Source organism: Amblyomma maculatum, chromosome 11 (assembly GCF_055883805.1).
Source record: "Amblyomma maculatum isolate TAMU_Amacu chromosome 11, ASM5588380v1, whole genome shotgun sequence".
Classification (NCBI taxonomy): domain Eukaryota; kingdom Metazoa; phylum Arthropoda; class Arachnida; order Ixodida; family Ixodidae; genus Amblyomma; species Amblyomma maculatum.
This window is the reverse complement of record NC_139354.1, coordinates 88,051,311-88,073,088: the sequence shown is the minus strand read 5'-3', so window position 1 is coordinate 88,073,088 and position 21,778 is coordinate 88,051,311. Positions and strand designations below refer to the sequence as shown.

At 45.8% G+C, this 21,778-nt stretch overlaps 1 protein-coding gene across 1 annotated transcript; it reads left to right on the top strand.

Annotated features, from left to right (window-relative positions):
• Positions 1-3,728: 3,728 nt before the first annotated feature.
• Positions 3,729-12,107, top strand: LOC146174334 (uncharacterized). Its single transcript, XM_084585377.1, has 7 exons — positions 3,729-3,872; positions 4,058-4,151; positions 8,877-9,042; positions 9,116-9,251; positions 9,387-9,629; positions 10,295-10,595; positions 12,040-12,107. The coding sequence occupies exons 1-7, from the start codon at positions 3,729-3,731 to the stop codon at positions 12,105-12,107; spliced, it is 1,152 nt and encodes a 383-aa protein (XP_084441503.1).
• The last annotated feature ends 9,671 nt before the right edge of the window (positions 12,108-21,778 follow it).

The window sequence follows — 21,778 nt, the reverse complement described above, 5'->3', positions numbered from 1 at the left end:
TGATTTATAGGAAGGGAAAGGCGCGGTAACTGTCTCACTTGTTTTCTGTGGACACCTGAACACCGCCGTAAGGGAAAGGAGGAAGGTGGGAGTGAAAGTGAAAAGAGAGAAAGAGGAGCCGTAGTGGAGGGCTACGGAGTAATTTCGACCACCTGGGGATCTTTAACGTGCGCTGACATCGCACAGCACACGACGCCTCTTCGTTTCGCCTTCATCGAAACGCAGCCGCCGAGGTCGGGTTCGAACCCGGCGGCTGCGTGTGCGATATCAGTTGTTGTTGTTGGTGTTGTGGCTGTAGGAAGAAGGAAGAGAAAATGCACGGGCCTGCTACTGGCTGTGTAGTTGAGCCACCTCCGCTGCCTCGTGCAGACAGAAGAGAAAATAAAGAAAGAAAAGGAAGAGGGAGAGAAAGGCGTGCGCCGCCAGAAGCCGTCGTCCACCACCGAAGCGGTGGCGGGTGCGATGACGGCCTACAACAGATAAAACTTCGGTGGCAGGCAAGCTCCCGCCGCAAGCGGTGGTGACCTACCTGTCCCAACCCCATCAGGGGAGTCGCGATATGAGTGCACGTTAAAGATCCCAGGTGGTCGAAATTTCCGGAGCCCTCTACTACGACGTCTCTCATGGCCTGCTTCACTTGGGGCGTTAAACCCCACAAACCAACCCACGCAACTAACAACACTTGGCTGTAATGAAGGAAGTTTTGTGTTAGTTCGAAGCCTTCCACTACAGCACCTATTTCTCACGTTTTTCCACTGCCACCTTTCCCTTGTTCTTTATAGCTCGGTCCGCGCAGAATTGTGACAGATACTGCGCCTTTCTTTGATGTCAACCACTTTCGAACGCTGCTGATACCTGCTGTACGGCGCCCATTCCTATATGCTCTGTGGTGCGGTGTTTGAGAAAGCTCCAAAGTGGTGAAGGGTGGCTGTTCCTGGCCCTACGAGGCTGGGACTGGTAGGTCAACATCGCTTGCGGCGGGGACTAGCCTCGTCCACGGGACATGCACGGGACATGTTCCGTGCTTAGGCGGTGGACGACGGCTGTTGCGGTGCATGACCCGTGCATTTTCTCTTCCTTTCTTCCTACAGCGACAAGGACAACAACGAGGATGCTCCAAATTAAAGGCACAGCAGGGAAGTCTGGATCGAACGCCCGGTGGGATCACTTTCGTACATGCGTGTGTGTGTGAACAACTTTTATTTCGACAAGAATGGAGCCCCCCTACTCCCCGCCCCCGGCACGCAGGCCTAGGAGACGGGGGCCGGGACCTCTGCGATTAGAGGCAGGCAAAAAGGTGTTGGTTCCTTGCGACCTTTTCCGCCAGGCGGATAGCTTGTTTCTGCAGAGTTGGATTTTCGCTCCGCAGAAGGGTTTCCCAGGCTTCTCTACTAAGTAATTTTATCTAAGCCCCTGGGAAGCTAGCGCATTCCCAAATTACGTTGCCGAGTGTCCCTCCCTCCCCACATTGCTTACATATATCGTCCTGTCGCTCATCTTTCTAGGCGTGATAGGCCCAGACCGGGTGGATGTAATTCCCTGCCTGTAGACGCCGCCATGCAGTCGCCTGTTTGTTACTCAGACTCTTGTCTGGTGGTGGCACGATATTTCTGCTTTGTCTATAATTTTCGACAATTTTGTGTAATATAATAGACGTTCGTCCACATTCTGGCAATCAGGCGGCTCCACGTTCACCCGGAAGTAGAGATCACGGGCTAACTCGTATACCGCCTCTTTACCATATAATTCATATTAAGCTGATATAGCGACCGCCGACGCTATAAAGCGGAGGCGCTGAGATCAGCGTTACCAGCCCGTGTTAGAGGAAAATAAAGATGTACAGCGCGTACTCGGAGCGCAGCACGGCACGAGCTGTTCAGAATGAGAAGCCAGCCACACTGGTCATCTGGCTCTGGTGCTCCGCTCCAACCCTGCAAATTCGCAACACTGACTTTTTTATTCAGCTGTTTTCCGTTCAGGATTCTCACCGCTTCTGGTGCGATCCTGTCCTTTGCTTAATTGTAGATGGCTGTTTTGTTGTCACTAATTATGAATTTTGCTTGCGTTCCTACGCACGCGAGCGCTATCGCATCTTCTTCAGCTGTTTCGGAGTTGCGGCTTTTGATAGTGGCTGCCGATACTGGGGCCGATACGTATGCAACTGCCTTGCCGTCCAGTGGTTCGAAGCACTTTTTGAGTGCTTCTGCTTTTTTTTGCCTCATTTGCGCGTTGTATATGGGATACATGTGTCGAGGAAGAGGGGAGATGCTTATCTCGGTATATCTGTGGGATGCTCGACTTTGGTTGTATTCCTTTGTCTGTCTGCAGGCCCACCATATTTAAAATGGTTCTTCATGTAGTTGTTTGGCTCAGCCTTTCGAGTTGCGACTCTGACTGCCTCTGCTATTTCTTCACACGTATTGTGCACCTCCATAGCGAGCAGCATCTTGGATGTACTCATTGGTAGGCCCAGGGCCCTCTTTTTGCATCGTCTAATGAGTGCTTATAATTTTCTTTTTCCACTGCTCTAATGTTGAAATATAGCGTAGAGTAGCTTATGCGGCTTATGACATATACCTGCATAAGTCAGATCAAGCTCCTTTTTTTAAGCCTCAGGCCTTCATTGTTATTCGCCTGAATATGCCTAGAACTTGAGTGGCGTAGCCTTCCAGTTTCTTTACTGTTATTTTTTAATTATTGAATCCTCAAAGGCCCCACTTAGGGGTTGTTACATGAGGGGTGGGCTTGGAGTATGATGGTTACAATAAAAAATGTCTTTCGATGGCAGTCTTGAACTGATGAATGTCAGTTAAAGAGGCGACATGGTCCAGAAGGTCATTCCAATCCAGGGCAGTAGGGAGAAAAAATGACTTGGAATGTTGTCGTATGGGCGCGCTGGGGGTAGACTACATCGGAGTGGAGATGACGAGGCTACCAATGGGCTGGATGGATGAACGCTTTGTCAGGTGGCAAGCTGTGAGAAAACGCATGATAAAGAGAAAGGCGAGCAAGTTTCTGGCGCAAAGCTAGACTGTGAAGTTCAATTTTGTATTTTAGTACGGTAACACTGATACGATAGGTATCTATTTTCTTGAATGTATAGCCCTAGGATTTGTATTTGATCAACCTTTGGTGTAGACATTACTCCCATTTTGATATCGAATTTTCTTATTTGCTTGCATCTCAACGATTTTGGAGTTTTAAACTAGTAGTTCTGGTTTGAGCGGTGAGCACGAAAGCCCGCTTCTAGCCACGCATTCTACTACTGTCTCTGCCACTGCCAGCAGTCGGCTCTCTATGCTCGCATCACTCCCTTCGTTTATCCAGAGATTGATGTCGTCTGCGTACATGCTAAATTCAGCCCCTCGATGTTGCTCAGCGCTTTTGGGAGATCCCTCATCACCACGTTGAAGAAGAATGGGTAGAGAAACAATCCCTGCGGTGTGTCCCTGCTTCCTAGTTACAATGTGGGAAACTCAATGTTTTGGAATTTAATGCAGGCTGTTCTGTCTGTTAAGAGGTCTCTTATGTAGCTATATGTTCTGGATCCCACTCCGACCTCCTAGGGACAGCTGAGCATCGCCGCATGCCTGACGTTGTCGGAGGCTTTCGTTAAGTCTAGTCCCAAGATTGGGATCAACTGAATACGGGTGAACCTCCTGGTGACGTCATATCCAGTTATGACGCAATTACCGGATATGGCATTATTATATTCCAGGTTATTAGACATGGACGGATGTGACATCACGAAGGCGTCACATCCAGTCATAACGTCACGGCCGATGACGTCGCCAGGTTACGAGGCCGACGCTGACGCCAACGGCGACAACGCCAAACGCGGGAAGCGCGCGAAAGAGCTGCTCTTTAAAATGGTAAAGGCTTAATTCTAAACATAGTCACACTAGGCGAAAGCTTGGCGTTCCAATGTCCTAGGCGTAACGTTCCGAGACGCACCAACTACCATTGTCTGGTAGGATGGGGGGCTTGGCACCCGAGAGTGCCGTGCTGCAGTCTCACAAAACTCCTCAGCCCATTATTCTCCATTCATCTCTGGCAGTCCCCACAGGGCTTAGTGGAGTCTGATGAGCATTTTGTGTTCAATGTGAAGGCCCACCCGGAGGACGGAACCGCGCCGCAATGCACCCGCAGGAGTGGGCTGCATCAAACGTGAAGACGATCCGCGCCATCATTGTGGCATAGCGCCAACAATTCGTTACACGTTTATGACCACACAACAAATGTAATCAAGGACGACCGTTTCGTGCAGTAGAATCACTCCAAATCTCCGAAAATCTCATGTTATCGAGAATGCGACTTTCCCGTCGCAAGTAGATTCAGAACTATTCCGTACCTCTACAAATACGTCATGGAGCTCCGGAACTTTGCTGCAGTATGCGGCCTCAAAGTGCAGTCATACTTGGTAAGTGTACTTCAGGAGCAGGAGGATAAACTAGTTAAAGGCTTCGCCTGGCAACGGATTCAGGTACCACAGTCTCAGACGGTATAATCGGAAGCTGGAAGAGGTCCCCTACATGACAAAGAAGAACTTCAGAAAGAAGGCACTGCGAAAACATGTGCACAGTGTCCTTTCTACGACCACGAGATGGACAAGTTGCTCGCGCGTGTAAAGGCCGGAGCTTTAATGGGGAGGACTTCCTTAGCGAAGCAATGCATTAGGGATGCTCTGCTTGCATTCCAAAAACACCGCCGTGATGTACCACTGGCTGGTCATAACGTTAACAAAATCATGCTACCTGAGGTGAGGAGGAAGACTTGGACTGAGGAGCATAACCAATTTCTTTAGAAGAACCGAAACCACATCGATGTCCGCTGCAGCATTACAGACATGCTCAAGGCAGCTGGCTGCCTGGGAGTACAAAGGAGACGGAGAGCCCGAACGTGGCACGCAATGAGAATACGTGCTCTGGGCGCAGAGGCGGAATCAAGTGCTCAGAAAATACGAAGTCAGGCTTCGAGTGGGAGGCAAGCCGAGCTCAGAGCCATTAGGGTTTACTTGAGGAGGAAGGCCGGGGCTCCGATGCCCAGGTTAGAATCCAGAGGCCTCTTCTATCCCTAGCCAGCTTCACCACAGACCTTTTAACTGTGTTCACAACTCCGCCTCTGATGAAAAGGAAAAGGATCCGCTCCAGTAAGAGCTTCGTCCGTGCCGAAAGAGGTGTTCGGCCAGTGACATGGGTCAACAACCAGTACAGGAGGGACCATGTGATAGTGGTCCGTGCCGTGAGTGGGCACGAAAGCTACCAATTTCTACCTGAGAGACCTTCCCGATTGAAGTGTAAACCAAGGAGACGGACTTCAGAAATTACGGGGATTTTATGTGAACACATTTATTCGTCAAAAAGCAGATGCAGACGGTACGCTCTAGATGGCCTCCAGTCCATGGCTGGCGGCGACTTTAGTGGCCCAGTCAGTGGCCAAGGGTTGAATGCCCGGGTCCGGGCTGACCAGAATGGCCTCCCATCGCTCAAGAGAAGGAATTTGTACTAGATATTCCGGTGGAGGTTCTTCTTTAAATTGTCATAGTATGTGATCATACGTGGCTGTTTCGCCATAGAACCTGCACGCGGGGTTAAAGTCATCCGGGTGCAGGTTTGCTAATAGCTATGGGCTAAGAAAAAATTTCGTCTGGAGTCTCCTCCAAGCGGTCTCCTGTGCCTTATCCAACGTTTTGTCAGGTGGCGGAAATTGTGCCGTTAAAATCTGTAATGACTTGGGATACCGTGAAAAAATGCCAGCCCCTCCTTGGAGTAACCCATGGGTACGAAGGACCCATCGAATCGGTTTACGAAACCTCGAGTCATGTTGTGGGCTGCCTCATTTCCCGGATTCCCCGAGTGAGCCGGTACCCATATCACCTCAATTTCTTTGGATGGTTGCCTGGTCAGTTTCAGTATTTTCTACGCCGTAGTTGAGATTCTGCCCCCCGCAAAGCTACGGACAGCAAATTTAGAATCGGAGAAGATTGTATCCGCGTCGGTGCTAGCATTGGCTAGTGCCACAGCTGCCTCTTCCGCGGTTTCCGAAGATTTTGCTACTACCGACCCTGATGCCTGCAGCCGCCCGTGCACGTCCACCGCCGCCACTGCGAACGCTCCTCTTGTTGCGTATTCTGCCGCGTCAACATAGACAGCTCTTTCGCTCGTTGCGTATTTTTCGTGTAGAGCTGTTGCCCTAGCTTTCCTCCTTCCTTCGTGGTAAGAAGCGTGCATATTCTTTGGTAGTGGTTTAATCGTCAGTCGCTTGCGAAGGAGTTTGGGTAGCTGTGTTTTGGTGCCCTCGGGTGGAAGTTCCACGCCTATACCTGGGCGCTCCAGTATGGCGCTGCCTGCCTTAGTGCGCTTAAGCCGTTCTTTTTGCATTGTGAGGTGAGACTCCTTCACCTCCTCTAGTGTATCATGTATTCCCAGTCCATTGCGTCTAGTTCGGCAGCCCCAGGGCTGCTTTGTATGCTTGACTAATTATTGTCTCGGCTTTGCCTTTCTCTGCAGCATCTAGTTTTAGGTATGGTAGCGCATACACCATCCTGTTCAGGACAAATGCCTGCACTATCCTATAGAGGTCTTTTTCTTTAACTCCTCTCCTACGGTTGGCAATTCTTCTGATTAGCCTAATTGACATATCAACTGATGTTTTCAGCTTTTGCAGGGTTTCTTTGTTTTCCTGTTAGCTTGTAGATACAGCCCTAAGATCCTTATTGACTGCACCTCCTTGATTGGAAGTCCCCCCACGCACACGTTAACGGGAAGACCGCGAGTAGGCCGAGGATTGGATAATACACAACCGACATAGAGGATGGCACTGTTAGACCTATTGATTTAACTCCACTCGCCTAACAGTACATCTCCATGGTATCCACAACTGAGGAGACAGAAGCCTCATCATGGATGACAATGGTTAGGTTGTCAGCATAGGCAAAATGGGAGCTTGTGGAGCACCTGGTGGTAAGCGAAAACGAGCTACCCGTCTGTCCCAAGAGAGCCGTTGTAAGAGATTCCAACGCAGACACATAGAGAGCAGAAGATAGGGACATTTCTTGCCGGACTCCACGGCCCCCGTTGAAAGCCTTCGAGCTATGTCCTAACACGTTGGTGGCTGAAACCTAACCCGAATATAGAACTCTGACCATGCACTGGAAATTAGTTTAAACCAGCTTACTCCAGAACTTAAAATAAGTATGAATAGCTAACAACATTATGGTGCAAGTCAGGTGTCCATTGAAATGTGACAAATACTGCGCCTTTCCTCTCCTATTAACGCAATATTATTTTTATGATTATTATTATTATTATTATTATTAGCATGCAGATGGCAGTGAATACCACTCCAACGCTCGCCCTGCGTGCACCTCCTTCAAATTTCATAGACGCTTCCCGTGCGAGCGAGCTGCTTTCTGTCACCTTCGCACGAAGTCAGCCTTTGTGCTGTTGTAGTTGGAAGAGCCCGTTAACATTTATCCTGGCCGTGCTTTTTTGTTACTCGAATCAGGTGAACAGTCAGAGCAAGTGCCAAGAGGACATTCAAAGGCCTTTTTCCCTGTATGACAACGTCAGGATTTCCAATACTCGGCCTTTTCTGCGGGAAAGGAACGAAACCGGTCGTTGTGTCCCGCCAAATCACTGGGCTCCCTTCAATCTTGTTTGGCTATTCGGCGACACAAGAAATATAAAAATTACTGGAAAAATAAATTGAAGGGAACAAGGTTTAATAATGCACAATATCAAAGAAATGAAAACAGTCAAGCATCTAGTGTCGCAAACATTGCCGCAACAATTTTCACGCTTCCGCTTTTCTCTAGTAAAGGTTATGTAGTTTCAATTATGAAGTGAAATGCTGTAATCGCTTATGCTTGCGGCCACAATCGCGTCAGTCAGTTCGTAATGCTTTAGATTACGTCCTCAGTGGTGTAGTATGTCGTACCTTTAAATAAAGGTTGACATCATCAGTAGTTTTTTATTTCATACCTTGAAATTAATGACGACGTCATCAGTGATGTAGTATATAGTGCCACGGCCGCTCGATGGAAGCGCAGGTGCGGCCTGCTGAATCGCGCCGCCGTCAATGGGCGAGCGTGTCCTTGGGGAGTTTACAGTTGCGCCCGCTGTTTCTGCTGAGGGCGCCACTGTTCAGGGACACGTCACCGTCGGGATTGCGGGCTCGGGGCGCGCGGTTTTGTCCGTCTCTGGACGCGTTCGCCTCAGGTCGGCGTAATCAACTCAAGTTTTATTGTGTGCGCGTGTGTGAGCTCGTTTACGTCTAGACGGGACGCGTTTGCGTTGTGTGCTGGGCTCGCTTCGTGCTTTTTGCTGTGCGCACGTGCGGTTGTCCGTCTCACGCGTGCGGCGCAATGCCGCGAAACTGCTGTGTGCCGCTCTGCGACACAAACGCGAGAAAAGACCCTACCGTGAGGTATCATGAGTTCCCATGCGACCTCCAGCGTAGGGAAGCGTGGCTCAAGAATATCTCCCGCCAAGGACAAGCGGGAAAAAGTAGCGAGTGGGCGCCTAGCGACAGGTCTCTGGTATGTTCCTTACATTTCACAGAGAATGACAGAGAGCTGTTCGAAATTCAGTCACAGCTACTGGTTAAGCCAGTCAGGTTCCTTACTCGTGCACACGTTGAACCAAACAACCTGGAGAAAATGAAAGTTTGCAGGGCCACTCAAATCTTTTCTCCGGCAGTAATAGCAACGCTACAATTTCTTCAAGAGAACCCGGAATGTCATCCTGAAGCATGCCACTTCAAAGACAGCTCGGCTACAATATATTTCATGCGAATGGTTGCGAAATGGTATGCCCTACGTGATATCGGTGCAGTGAAGGCAAGCGGGACTCATGAGAAAGCATTCTTCTTAACAGATGATGAACGACTCTCCTGGCTGGAGCTAGATTTCATCTGTTACTTGGAAGACCTCCAAATGAATGCTGGGCGGTCGAGGCGAATCACAAAAGAGACCTACGAAGCCACACTCCTGACAACACGGTTAACAGTGGCACTGATTGAATATCTTCTTGACCACCTAAAGTAGGTTCTTTTTTTCTCGGCTCAGTTTTACGTTGTTTGCAACAGGTTACTCAAATGAATTTCATAATGGCAGCTTCCACTATGTCTTAACACGTGGGCTAAACAGTGACCCTGTGGAATCGCTGTTTAGCTGTCTTCGGCAGGTCAACGGCGGCAACGACCGGGTGGATGCCAGGACTGCACTTTTGACAGCGGAGAAACTGCTAAAGGTACTGCTTAAAAATATTCCAAAGTGTGCTCATCAAGGTCACGTTAACATGGTGATCACTTGGACCAGTTCTTGTGTCCCCGTGTCTTTCGCTGGTACAATATGCAAGGTCACATTCCTCTCTTTTTTTTTTCAGGTTGGCATCCTTCAAGCAGCGAGAAGTGGCAATGCACCCACTTCTTCTGAAATGAAAGCAGCGCTGAAGGTAACAAGTCCAGATGCTGAAACATATGCCCTGCCAACTGCCATTGAATTTGCTACCAGGGAGCTGACCAGTGAACTCGGATTTTTAACGCTGTGTTCTGAAGCAGAGGAACACTTTGAAGTGGCACCAGTAGCGTTCCTCGCTGGTTATGTTGCGAGAACATGTCAGGAAAAGGCATGAACTGTTTTTTTTTACATAAACATACACATTGTTATAAAATTTCCTCTTGTCTGAACGGCCTTGGAAGCAAAGAAACCTGTGCATACAATATTTGTTTATACTCTTGAGATTGTCTGAGTAGGAGCCAATGCGATAGCGTTAAAAGCCCTGTTCCGCAGAAACAATGGTGACCGCTTTGTCGGCAAAACGCCGTGAGAATGTCTGTGGCAGGAGGTTTTTTACAGGTGATGTGGCCGGACCTTGATTGTTCGGCGGGATGTGTGGTGCAACGAGACCACACGACATGATAAAGTTGGCAGGAGCTGCGAACTCTGCAGCTTCATTAAGATGAGAGGGTGAGATGGGAATGGAAACAGGGATCCTTGGATCATGAGTCAGGCACGCTACACCGAGACTACACAGGGACGTTCGTATATGACTTGGTTAAAGCGGGGCTTTATATCTGTGTCGGGTGGTATATTTCACATAATGTGGTTGCCTCCGACTGTATGCTAAAGAGTATGCATGAGAGGGATAGAGGCGGTAATTAATGGATGTGTTTAATAAGCGGATAGCAAGTGCATGTATGCTAACGAGGATCCGTAAGGGGAGAAAGCTCCAAATTTGTCTACCACTATACCAAGTTGTTGGTTTATGTGATATTTTCTGATGGTTTTCAGGTGACGTGCGAGTCGTGCAAGACTCTGTTGCAGGAACCAGAGCCAACCGACCCTGTTTACGGGCTAATGAAAAACATGGACAACGGAGGCTTGGTATACCCCAAAATGGAAGCAATCAAGCTTTGTAAGCTTACGTGCGTCTTCATTAACCGGATAATGAAATCTCAAGAGGTCCGGGGAACCAGCAAGCTGTGTGAACTGTTCATTTCAGTATTGCTTCCGCACTTTACACAGTATCCGCAGCTAATCTGCGAAAAAAACAACCGTGCCCACACTGAGGAGCTTTGCAAGATATTCCTAAGTAAGTTGCTGCGCCCACTGATAGCGAACTGGGCCGGGAATCTCAACGCAACAGTGGAGCGACTTCTAAGGCTATGCCATAAACCTCTCTCCAGGAAGGTTCTCCGTTTGTGAACATCTTCTTCCTCTTTTTGTGTAACTGTGCAATAAATGTATCTAGTCTTGCTGAAGCAGTTTGTGGTTTCCTCGGCTCCAGTTGCGCTTAGAAAAATTCACAACTTCAGTATACTAAATGTATTTGTTTTTCTAAATTAAAACAGTTTACAACCTTGATGTTCCACGGAAATGTGCTGAATATTAGCGAAGCATTAAGCAATTTTTCTGATCGCGGGTAAGCTAGTTTCAAACTGGAAGACTTGATGCGCAATCTTGAGACTAGAAATTGTTGAATGCTAGCTGTAAGTTGCACAGTAGAGTACAGTCGCCCAGTCACAGTAGGATCACATTTTGTTATTGGATTGCGCTGGCAGCATAGAAGAGGTTGACATCAATCTTTTGTATACGCATTTTATGCAAGAATGAGTAAACGGTGTGAAAATGACACGCAAGGAATTCGCGACATTGTGATGTAAAGGATAATGCATTGTGCTACCTTGGCCGCTGAACAGCTTCCAATTGCTGACAGACGAGTGAAATTTTCATCTGACAACCAATTTGACCCGAATGCACATCACGGTAAAGCGCGAACTATCGAGCGGCTTTGAACTACCGTCACAATATGTTTTTGGTGTACACGCCAGTATATACATCCTTGCGAAGAAAACGCGGTAGTGCTGACATGTTCACACTAGACATGACAGTATATCGGAATTCATGTTTCAAAATTGTGTGAAACGGAGCTCTTAAATCCGGAGCTTAAACAGTAAGCTCCGACTGTACCGACGCCTCGCTCAAAGCGCAGCCAGGCGCAGCGCTCCGCGTGCGGCTGTCCCTGAACGGTAGCGCCGCGGCGGTGGCGACGGGAAGCAGGCGCCTCCCGCGGGTTTCGGGCGATGTAGCAAGCCGCACCTAGTGCGCGCTTCCATCGAGCGGCCGTGATAGTGCCTTGAAAATAGTGTGACTGTGATGTCATCATATGGTGACGTCCAAGCCGGATGTTACGTCATCATGAGGAATATCATCAAGATTGCAGTGGTTTGGTGAGTCACCAGGCTTTCCCTTTCTTTTCATTGTAATTGAGTGGTATGGGGTCGGTTGTTCATTTATTGTGAGACTGTTTCATAGCCCTAATGCACATTTTGACGGTAGCTCCACCCTTGTTCGTAATAGGTGAGCGTTCATTGTAAACTCATTTGTTATAAGTAGACTCGACTGTATTACACTTGACCTGATCCCGTTTGGATTCTCACCAGATGCGTGGTTCAAGAGTGGCTGCTTTCAAAATGTAAATAATAGTAGCATGGTGTTGCTAGTATAATTTACGGAAGAAGTCCTTTTCTGTGCAGCTAACTTCATGGTGCCATCTGATTTGGAGCTGGAACACACCTGCGGCAGTACCATAGTCTCAGACTAAAGGGTGGTCATGCGAACTGCAGAACTTATGTAGATGTTAGCGCACGTTAAAGATCCCCAGGTGGTCGAAATTGCTCCGTAGCCCTCCAATACGGCTCCTCTTTCTCTCTTTCCACTTTCACTCCCGCTTTCTTTCCTTCTCTTACGGCGTGGTTGCGGTGTCCACAGAAATCAAGTGAGGCAGTTAACGCGCCTTTCCCTTCCTATAAATAAATAAATAAATAAATAAATAAATAAATAAATAAATAAATAAATAAATAAATAAATAAATAAATCAGAACTTATGTAGGTATAGGTAAGAATAAAGCACGATTCATGGACTAAAACCGGTCCTTATAATTGTTTTGGTTGTATGGCCCAAGCTAGCTGCTGTAACATGATTCCTAACTTACAAATACCCCCATAAAAACAATGCACCAATGCTGGAATATCTGCATTTCACAGCAGAAACCTAGCTGCTACACATTCCATCAGCTACTGTTACTAGTAGCTGCTGGTTCTAATAGTACTGGTAACCAGTATATGATCCCGGCAGGAAATGAGTAAGAACATTTTCAGAGTGGTTTACGATAGAAAACTCAAAGTTTAATGGGAAGGGACAAAAAAGTTACTTTCTTGCTTTTAGCAACTGTGCTTAGCTGTTCTAGGTTTTTTTTTTTCAAGTTTATTTAGCACATGTTTTCTTTCAGTTGTCCTCCTCCCCCTGTAATAAGCAGTAATGCCCTTGAGGTGCTGCAAATGCCTCTATAATGGAAAAATAAATGAGTTAATAAATAGATGATATAAAAATGAATAATTAAACTCATGCTGGAGCCGGTCACTGGCAGGCTTTGTATTCCTTCTGGCAGCACTGAAAAATAATTGTTTTAGCTCATCTATTCTGCTTACATTTATCTCATCACATGGGGACTCGCGATGAAACAAATCACAGCCGTGGAAGTATTCGTCAATCAAGCACAAGTCATGTAGGTTTGGTTTCTATTAGAGCGCGTATAATAAATAGCGATTAGCGTTACAAACGCGAACATTGCGATGAAAAACAGTCGACTACGTCGCACTTGCCTGTCGTCGCAACTATAACATTCGTTCGGCAAAAAGTTACAGGCTGTTTATATTATTCATGGACACATTGAAATATACGATGTGATCTAATGAACGAAACCTATCGAAAGCTATGCATATAGATGCGTTAATCAAATTACATCCAATGATAGGTGTCTACTGACATAAAAGGGGCTATTCGCGAGTTGGGCTCATTGTTACTTGTGGCATTAATTTCACGAGTAAGTAACTGTTCACTGACCATTAGTACGCAAGCGGATAAAAGATCAACATGCATACGTACCTTAAAAGCTCCTTTGTGCTCGCATGGGTCGCCAGGGCGATTCGCCACGCCGCAAAGAGTTTGCGGAAACAATGGGAGCGCTTCGCAGCCGATGGAGACGAGCCACGAAATCACCGTAGAAATAAGGGGATAACGGGTTTGGGCGCGAAAGGGAATGCCAAGGGATGCCCCAAGATAGTGCGTAAAGGAGGGGAGCACAGCCTCTTTGAATCTGTGTCTTGACAACGGCACCATGATTTGTATTTATATTCATTCTGCTCTTGAAGTTTTTAGAGCTACACATCTTTCTTTTTTTCAAGTTACGAAAGCACACATTCGCGTGTTTATATAATGCAGTAGATGTACATGAAGTTGTAAACGAATGGATATTATAAATAAAATATGCTATTTATGCTCATAGTAAAATTGCAGTGGTACGTATCTATTTTACGTACCACTCGCAGCGATACATACTTTTACTTTTTTTTAATATGTTGGATTTCTTTCGTGACAACTTGGCACTGTTCTCAAGACAATTGTTTTTCAGCACAGTGTTGGTGCTTCTTAGTGAAAACGTGCATCCGGTCGCTTATGTGTCTCTCTCCCTCTCTATGCGTCAAGGCTGAGGAGGTTTCTTGCACAGTGAAAACGAGTGGTGCTTCGAAGGCTGGGCAGCGGAAAAGCAAGGCTGGTGTGGTCGGCAGAGGCCGCCTGGGTCAGTGACTCTAAGAGGGCGGTTATCTCTGCTGCTCCAGATCAGCGGCAGGTGCGCTGAAATTTCGCAACCTAAGTTAGAATTCAGGCACCCTAACACAATATATTCTTCTTTTCTTTATCTAAGCACTTTATTCTGAGCAGATATAAGATTTCACACTGCATTCTGCGCAAATAATCTGTATTTGCTACCCCTGGGAAATGTGTGTGCTCAAGCAGAAGACGCGTGGCGCTCGCCGGGGCATCGGAAACACACATATATACAGTGATATGCTGCCCCGGCTGACCAATTAAAGAGCCCTCCTGTTATAGTGCACCGCTAACGGTCTTCTTGTACGTTTTTTTTTGTTGCTGCATCAGATGTAACAGATCTTAATTCAAACAACCTACTATAGGGTGACAGCTTGAAGGCCCACCTGGCAGTTTCGAAGAGAGCTTATATGTACGGTACGGCGTGTATGTATACTTGGAAGTGCTTGCCGATAGTAGATATGCATCTCAAGCTTACACCAAGCACGCGCGCTGTCGTTTTCCTGCGCTTGATCACTTATGTTTTTTGTATCTTGCGTGGTGTTTTAGAAGTATTCTGTTATAGATGCTGCTTTTCACAAACGAGATAATCAACCTGATTACAATGTCTCGTATTATACCTTATGTTATATATTTATGTATATAACATCAAATTTAAAACTGAAAATATTACACCATTCAACATGTGCCGTAACAAAATATACACGTGAATGCAGCGTCAATCCGCAACTTCTTTATGTTCTCAGCTCAGTACCGTTATATAAGCAGCTTCTCATGCTGTTAAAGCATACATTGAAATCTAGCCAAGCGCGAAGGAGACAGCTGCTTCGAGATATAATTACGAATTTGTTTGTTGCGTAGAATGTGAAAGAAATAGTTTCATGCAAGCGAGCATCACATGCTTCGAAATGGAAGTGCCATCAAAACAAGCCACCTTCAGCACCGGCGCTGTCCATGGGGGCCGCCCCGTACGGAGCGGTATAGTGCATTGACGCCCACACAAACTGGCCGCTTCGACTCCGCACGGCGCCTTTACTAAGTTGGACATTGACATGGTGGCATTCTTTCCTACAGAATATATGCACATTACCTGTCTGATATAGTAATGCGGCAGCTGCTAAAAAATTGGGTCACTCAAGGGCACGCTGCCCGACTGAGCAGAGATGAGCGGAATAAGCTGAACAACAGGTTGCGAGACACGGCTAAAGCTTTTCAAAATTTCTTCCGGAAAACACCCAGAGGAACAGAGGAAATGGACCGTTGGAAAGACACTGATCTCAGAACATGTCTGCTCTACCTAGGGCATGTAGTTCTCAAATCTCCCCTGCCCAAAGAGAAGTACGAACAATTCCTACACCTACATGTGGATTTGCAAATACTGGCTGCACCTGAATATCACGTAGTTCTGAACAGCTTTGCCCGAGATCTGCTAATATATTTTGTTCTTTAGTTTGTTATGCTTTTTGGGATGAAGCAGCTGGTGTACAATGTACACAGTTTGGTGCACTTGGCAGAGCAATGTCTTGAGCATGGGCCTGTAGACGAATGCATTGTCTTTGCCTTTCGATAGTTACTTAGGAAAGATTAAGAAAATGCTCAGAACCAGCAACAAACAACTGACACAGCTTAGCCGCAGGATGTCAGAAGCAAGGCAGTGCACACGGACATTTGCAAAAGTTGAGTGTGTGACTGCTTTTTCATTGTGCTGTTTTCATTGTTGAGTTGAGTGAAGAAAATGTCAAGGCTTGAATCTTGCTAAATTGCAGAAGTTTCTTCAGGACACCAATCGAAATCTCACGCCTACACATAAGAGAAGTTACAAGAGGAGATCAAGAGGAGTTACACAATTGTAATCAATGACCAATATATAATACAAGCTAAAATGACCGGCCAATCTTTAGCTTGCTGAAATTTCTGGCCTGCGCGAGAAAGTGCGCTGGTCTTGCATGTAAAACGTGCTTTCAAGCTAAGCGTTCTTTGTGAATTTTCTAGCATATTGGTACGGAAACCACAATACTAGATATATTTCGAAGGTTATTGATTTCGTGAAAGATGCTGCAATGAATATCGACTCAATTAATGCAAAAAATATTAAAATAACAGCATACTTTTGAAAGTGCTTTTGTATGGCAATATTTTATTTTGAAATGAAATGACTTAAATATCTCATGTAAGGTTGCATTTTAGTGTAATACCCTGAAGTGCGCAACTGCGAATGCAAATAATATTATATATGAGTGCAAAGGTGCAAACATTAGTACACATTAAAGCTTAAGACATGCGTTTGAACATGATGATCTAATTGGAAAACAGTATAGTTTTATATAATGAAATTTATTATTGGCACAATTCCTGGGCTGCTTATGCAAACTGCAGGGGCATAGACTTTTGGTGTTACGCAATTGGCATAGTCTTGGGGTATCCATTGCTACTGTGTTCTTGCATCATTCCACATCTCATTTCATTACCTGACTAGTTTCAAGTGAAGCAGCGCAATATCAGGAGCCTATAGGATATTAGAGGACGAACTCGGTACTGAAAATGTCTTCTAGGCCTTGTGCTGTTATGCTGCCTCAGTTGCTGCTACGTCTGGCTAACTTGCCCACTTGTTGATATCATTATCTGACCCTGTAATAAAGTTAGTTAAATAGAATATCCATAATTATAGGAAAAAATGCCTCATAACTGTGTTGGTCAGCTGCGCTCGATTAAGGTAGAGGCCCAGGGCCTCATCTCCGAGGATAGGAGAAGGGGGCCCATTTTTACCTACTCCATATATGGAGCCAACAAGCAATGGAACTTATAAGCAACAGGTTTTGAGGATGAGAAAAGCCAGAATGAGGAGATAGAGCCCATACCTAATTGGCCTTAATAATTCTGCAGTTGGTGAGACCATGTTGAGCTGAAAAATATGAATTCCCCACCACTCTCGAAGCTCGTTCCTTTCACGTGATGTGATCTGAACCAATTGTTTATAGTATTGGAGACTGTGTCCTGTCGATTCCTCTATCCTGTGGTGGTTGAAAACATAAAAAATATGCAGTTGGGATAAGAGAGCCAATAAGGAAAATCTCCACCGCCACCATTTCTATTGCGCAACATATGTCTCACGAAGCTCCTTGCGATCTTTTCTGCAACTCTAGAGGAGGAAAATAATCAGTGTCCAGAAGGAGTCCTAGAATAGAATAAAATGGTATTTGTTACTGCTATGCCTGAATGTTGATTACGGCGCTTGTATTCTGTGCTGCGAACGCACCACTTTTTCACTAATCACAGTGATCACATTTCGTTTTTTATGTTCGGGCAGTTAGAATGAAACGAGGTACATTGCAGAAGTGTAGTATGGTAGTAAGGAAGGACCAACACGAGAGAAAGGCGGGTACATCCTCTTTAGCCTAGGACCCCCTGTTTCATTAATCTATCACTGTTGGTCCCTGAATGTCAGTGAGGATCTGTTGACAGCAACAGGTGTTTCAATAATAACAATAAGCCTCTGCGTGTACTTGGCAGATGTATGTCCACACTAACTTCCTTTTATTCATTTCTGTGGCTGTTAGTCCATGTAATCACCATATTGCCTTTTTGCGGAAGTGAATGGTCACAAATGCCATACTCACCATGAGCCAGTGGTGCTTATATTTCACAACTATCGTTTGGTTCAGGCTATCTTAATTAGCAATTCAGTCTGAAATTTGTTGTATGGTGAAAGCGAATTTTAAATAAAAGCATGCAGTACATTTAATTACCCTCGCAGTAAGAGAAATTCAAATTTCATAAACCTATTTCAACGAAGGAACACAGACATTCAGTCTCTTCTGTGGATATATTTTCCTACCAAGACAACAGTGTTACAATGAAAATGAAAACATTGATAGGGGTTCATGAGCTAATTACAGCGAGACATTTATCATCTGAAGTGAAAACTCACACTCATTACAAAAATGACAAGTATATGTCCCTATACACTTTAGTCAAGTTATTCTGTACCTAACTTACTTGAGTCGAATTAGATACATGAACGCGCCTTATAATATAATACAGCTTGGTGAACATTAATTGGCGCAGGTGAGTTGTGAGCTTTCTAAAGTGCCTTGTTCCATCAGATCTGATGGATAAAGTGAATACGATTAAGCTGCTGTATAGCGTGCAGTGACTTTACACTTTTCAAATTAGTGTCCATCCTTTTTTTTAGCAACAAGGGGTTCTACGTGCTTAATGTTGACGGATATCAAGCGAAGTACCCCGTGCGTATCTCGGCATAGGACTTGGGAGCAAGCAGTTTTATGGGAAGCATATATATTATAATTTTATAACGCACTTTATTGGCTGCTTTGATGTGTCTGTCAATGCCATATGAAGACAAATTGATTGTGCACCTAGTACAATGTCCTGCGCCGCAACGAATAAACCACAAGTTCATGACTGCAAGTTATCAGTTTCAGGTGAAGTGAACTGTTCCGTGGTTAAAATATTCTGATCGGTACATTGAAAACATTGTTTGTATGTGGCATATTGCAGGTTCTTGTTCGCTTTTCTGCTTGCACATGAAAGGAACAAGAATGTGAATGCCAAAGAAATATTTATATTATTCTTTCCTCAGCTGTACATGTTGGTGGAAGTCACCGGGTATTCAAATCTACGTTCTAACTCCTCCTGCCACTTCTGAAATGATGTTTAACTACATTCCATATTGCAACCTCAAAGCTAAAATAATACATTGGCAATACTTAATCACTTGCGGACTTTTCATTTTGTGTAGCCTTAATCGTGTTATGAGCATTGCAACGTGGGAGCAGTAAATGACACATCTATAAAGACGTTTCCCTTTGGATTATTCAATGGGAAGTTAGTTACCCTAAATAACATACAACTTCCATCCTTACTCGTCTAAAAGAGCAGATTTAAGCATTAGATGATAGCAAAGAAGGTGTAGCACATTAGTTAGCTTTCGCAAGAGCTACGAAAGAGTGGCGGAATGGCCACTTCATTTGGTTTTGCTTCGTCATAGGCCAATGTCTCTTTTCTTGTATAAGGTTGTGGTCAGCTGTTGTATCAAGGAGCAATTAGTGCACATTATGTAATGCTATAGCGTTAACCCCTTTCTAATTTGACGCGCCTTGACTACGTCATCTTGGCACCGAAGTTATGTTTTCTTGTGCAGTTTTGTTAATTTTATGGAACTACTCACAGAAACGTCCAAGTACCACAATGGCCGATTCCTAAGTACACGACCAAACAGCAAATTTAAAGGCATAATTGAGTTAGTTCTATAACATGTTTTCATACCTAGTTATTTAAATTTGAACCACAAAATCAGTTGTGGAGGCAAATAATTTGTAGACATATCTGATTGAATTCGTTGAAAATGAAATTTAGCCAGTTTGGCGAAGTTCTATCAAGCCTGCATGCAAATTATCCTCTGTGACTGCTGATCAGTCACATATCACAATCGCTTCAATATTTGCATGAGTGCAGATTTCTTTCAGGAACGAATAAGAAGCAATCAAAAGGTGGTAGTCGCATGCGTGCCGTGCAACTGTGCGCATTTCTACTTAAAAAAACTGTTAAAAGAGATTATGGGTACAGGTACATCGGAAGGATCCGGTTCATTTTTTTCAGATACCGCTGTATTTTGCTGCTGTGATTTAAAATACGTCGCACGGGCCTAATGGTTTTCCCTGAATACGTCGGTTTTTAAAGTTCGGCGTATCTGACATATCAAGTCAGGCTTTCGCATAGATTCGGTACGACAGATGCGATGCTGCACTAATGTGCTTCAATCCACTACTGGTCCTAACTAGGGCAAATCCAAGTGGACACTACCGCTCAAAGGTGAATCGCGCGGTGGCTAAATCTTACAGTGTGTCTTCTGTTTGTATACACTGCTTTGCGCAGGTCACTGGACAACAGCGTTGCACTGCAGCATTTACTCCTGGCTATTCATATGCAAACATATGATTTACCGAAGTGTGAGGACGACTCTGGCGCCGTTCGATCGATTCGTGCTACGTTGAACCTACGAGCGTTTAAGCTTATCGCTGTAAGCAAAAATGTCACCAGCACAACTGCTGTTCGTATGGAACACAGATCGATCATTTGCGCTAGCGGCTGTACAATTGAATGCATTGCGATGCAGCGCGTCTTCGCCTCGACAGGCCTCGAAGGCCTGCTCAGGGTCAGCTCGTGAGTTACCTCCTGTAATTGTATCTGATATAAATGTTTTGGCGATGACCTGCTGGTCATCGCCGAACTCCTGTGGGAGATTTGGCGTTCAGTTTTCCACGGCTTTAAGATAGAATCTAAAAGATAAAATAAGCGGCATTTAATTCTTAAGTCTGCACACAAAGAATAAACATATGTTATACACAGATCACAACTTTCTGTGTTGTGCCGCCGCTCGGTCTTTGACGGTCAGTGCAGCAGGTTGAGGTGACACTTTATTTCGAATGGCTCAAGAATGTGATGCGTGTTTCTTCTGGTAGGCGCACTTTGCTTCGCTTACCGCCAGCGTGCGCGTACGTAACAGCAGTGCTCTCCGTGCACAACTCTCCTAAAATGCAGTTGTGAGGTTCTTTTCTTTAAATCTTCTGGCCACCTTATTCTGTGGCTTATTCAGAAACAGCAATCTAAATAGACGACCAGACTGACCAAGCTAACAATGAATACTTTTATATACAGACATGGACGGGACGAAAGTAGAACGAGCAAGTGGGACGATGGCAAAACACAAATTGTCAAAAAGTCACCAAGTTGTTGGATGGAGGAACCGGTGCAGACGCTCCGGGTAGTCAGAGGTTGAAGGGTTGGTGCAGAAGGGCCTCGGTAAGCCCAGCGGAAGGCTAGGCCACCGGACGGGGCCCAGTAGAGGCAAGAGGCGTCGGGTTTCCTTTCCACGGCCGATGCGTCAGGCCTCCCCGACGTGCCTGGGCTCAGCACGGCGCCGAACGCTCGTGCCAGTGAAGAGCTGGCGCTGTGGCACTCCCAGGCCCGACCACCGTTCCGAGTTTCGCGGACGACAGGAGAACAGGACAGGATACGGCCGGCAGGCCCCAGGTCTGGATCCCCGGGTCAGGCCTGGCAGAAGACGCACCGCTCCGAGCTCCTTGGACAGCCGATCGGCTCCGCTACTCGCCTGTTCTCCCCTGCTCGTGCCTCGCGCTCCTCGAGCGAACCTCCAGTTTTTCTCTTCTTCTTTTTCCAAACGTGATTTTCTTTCTTCGTCTTTTCTCAAATTATCATATGCACTTCACAGCAGTATCGAAGACTGGGCATCAGGTATGCGCGGGAAGCAACCAGATAAGAAGCGGAATGCGGACATACGTTACTTCAGCTGTATTGCCTTGTGTTGGCGTCCACCTGCTTATACCGAGTATCGAATAGGTACGGATCGACGTATCTTTTTTATGGATAATTACGGTACTTAACGCTGTAGATATACAGGTATAAATCCTACTAGTTGTATTCTCTTGCGTATGACATACAAATTAATACCGCGCCTATCTCGCAGAGTAAAAAAAAGTCGAAAGACAGCAAGCGATCTTCCGCTGTAGTAAACAGTTTAACGTGGCGCGGCCTACTTCGGACATCGCTTGTAGAAACTTGAC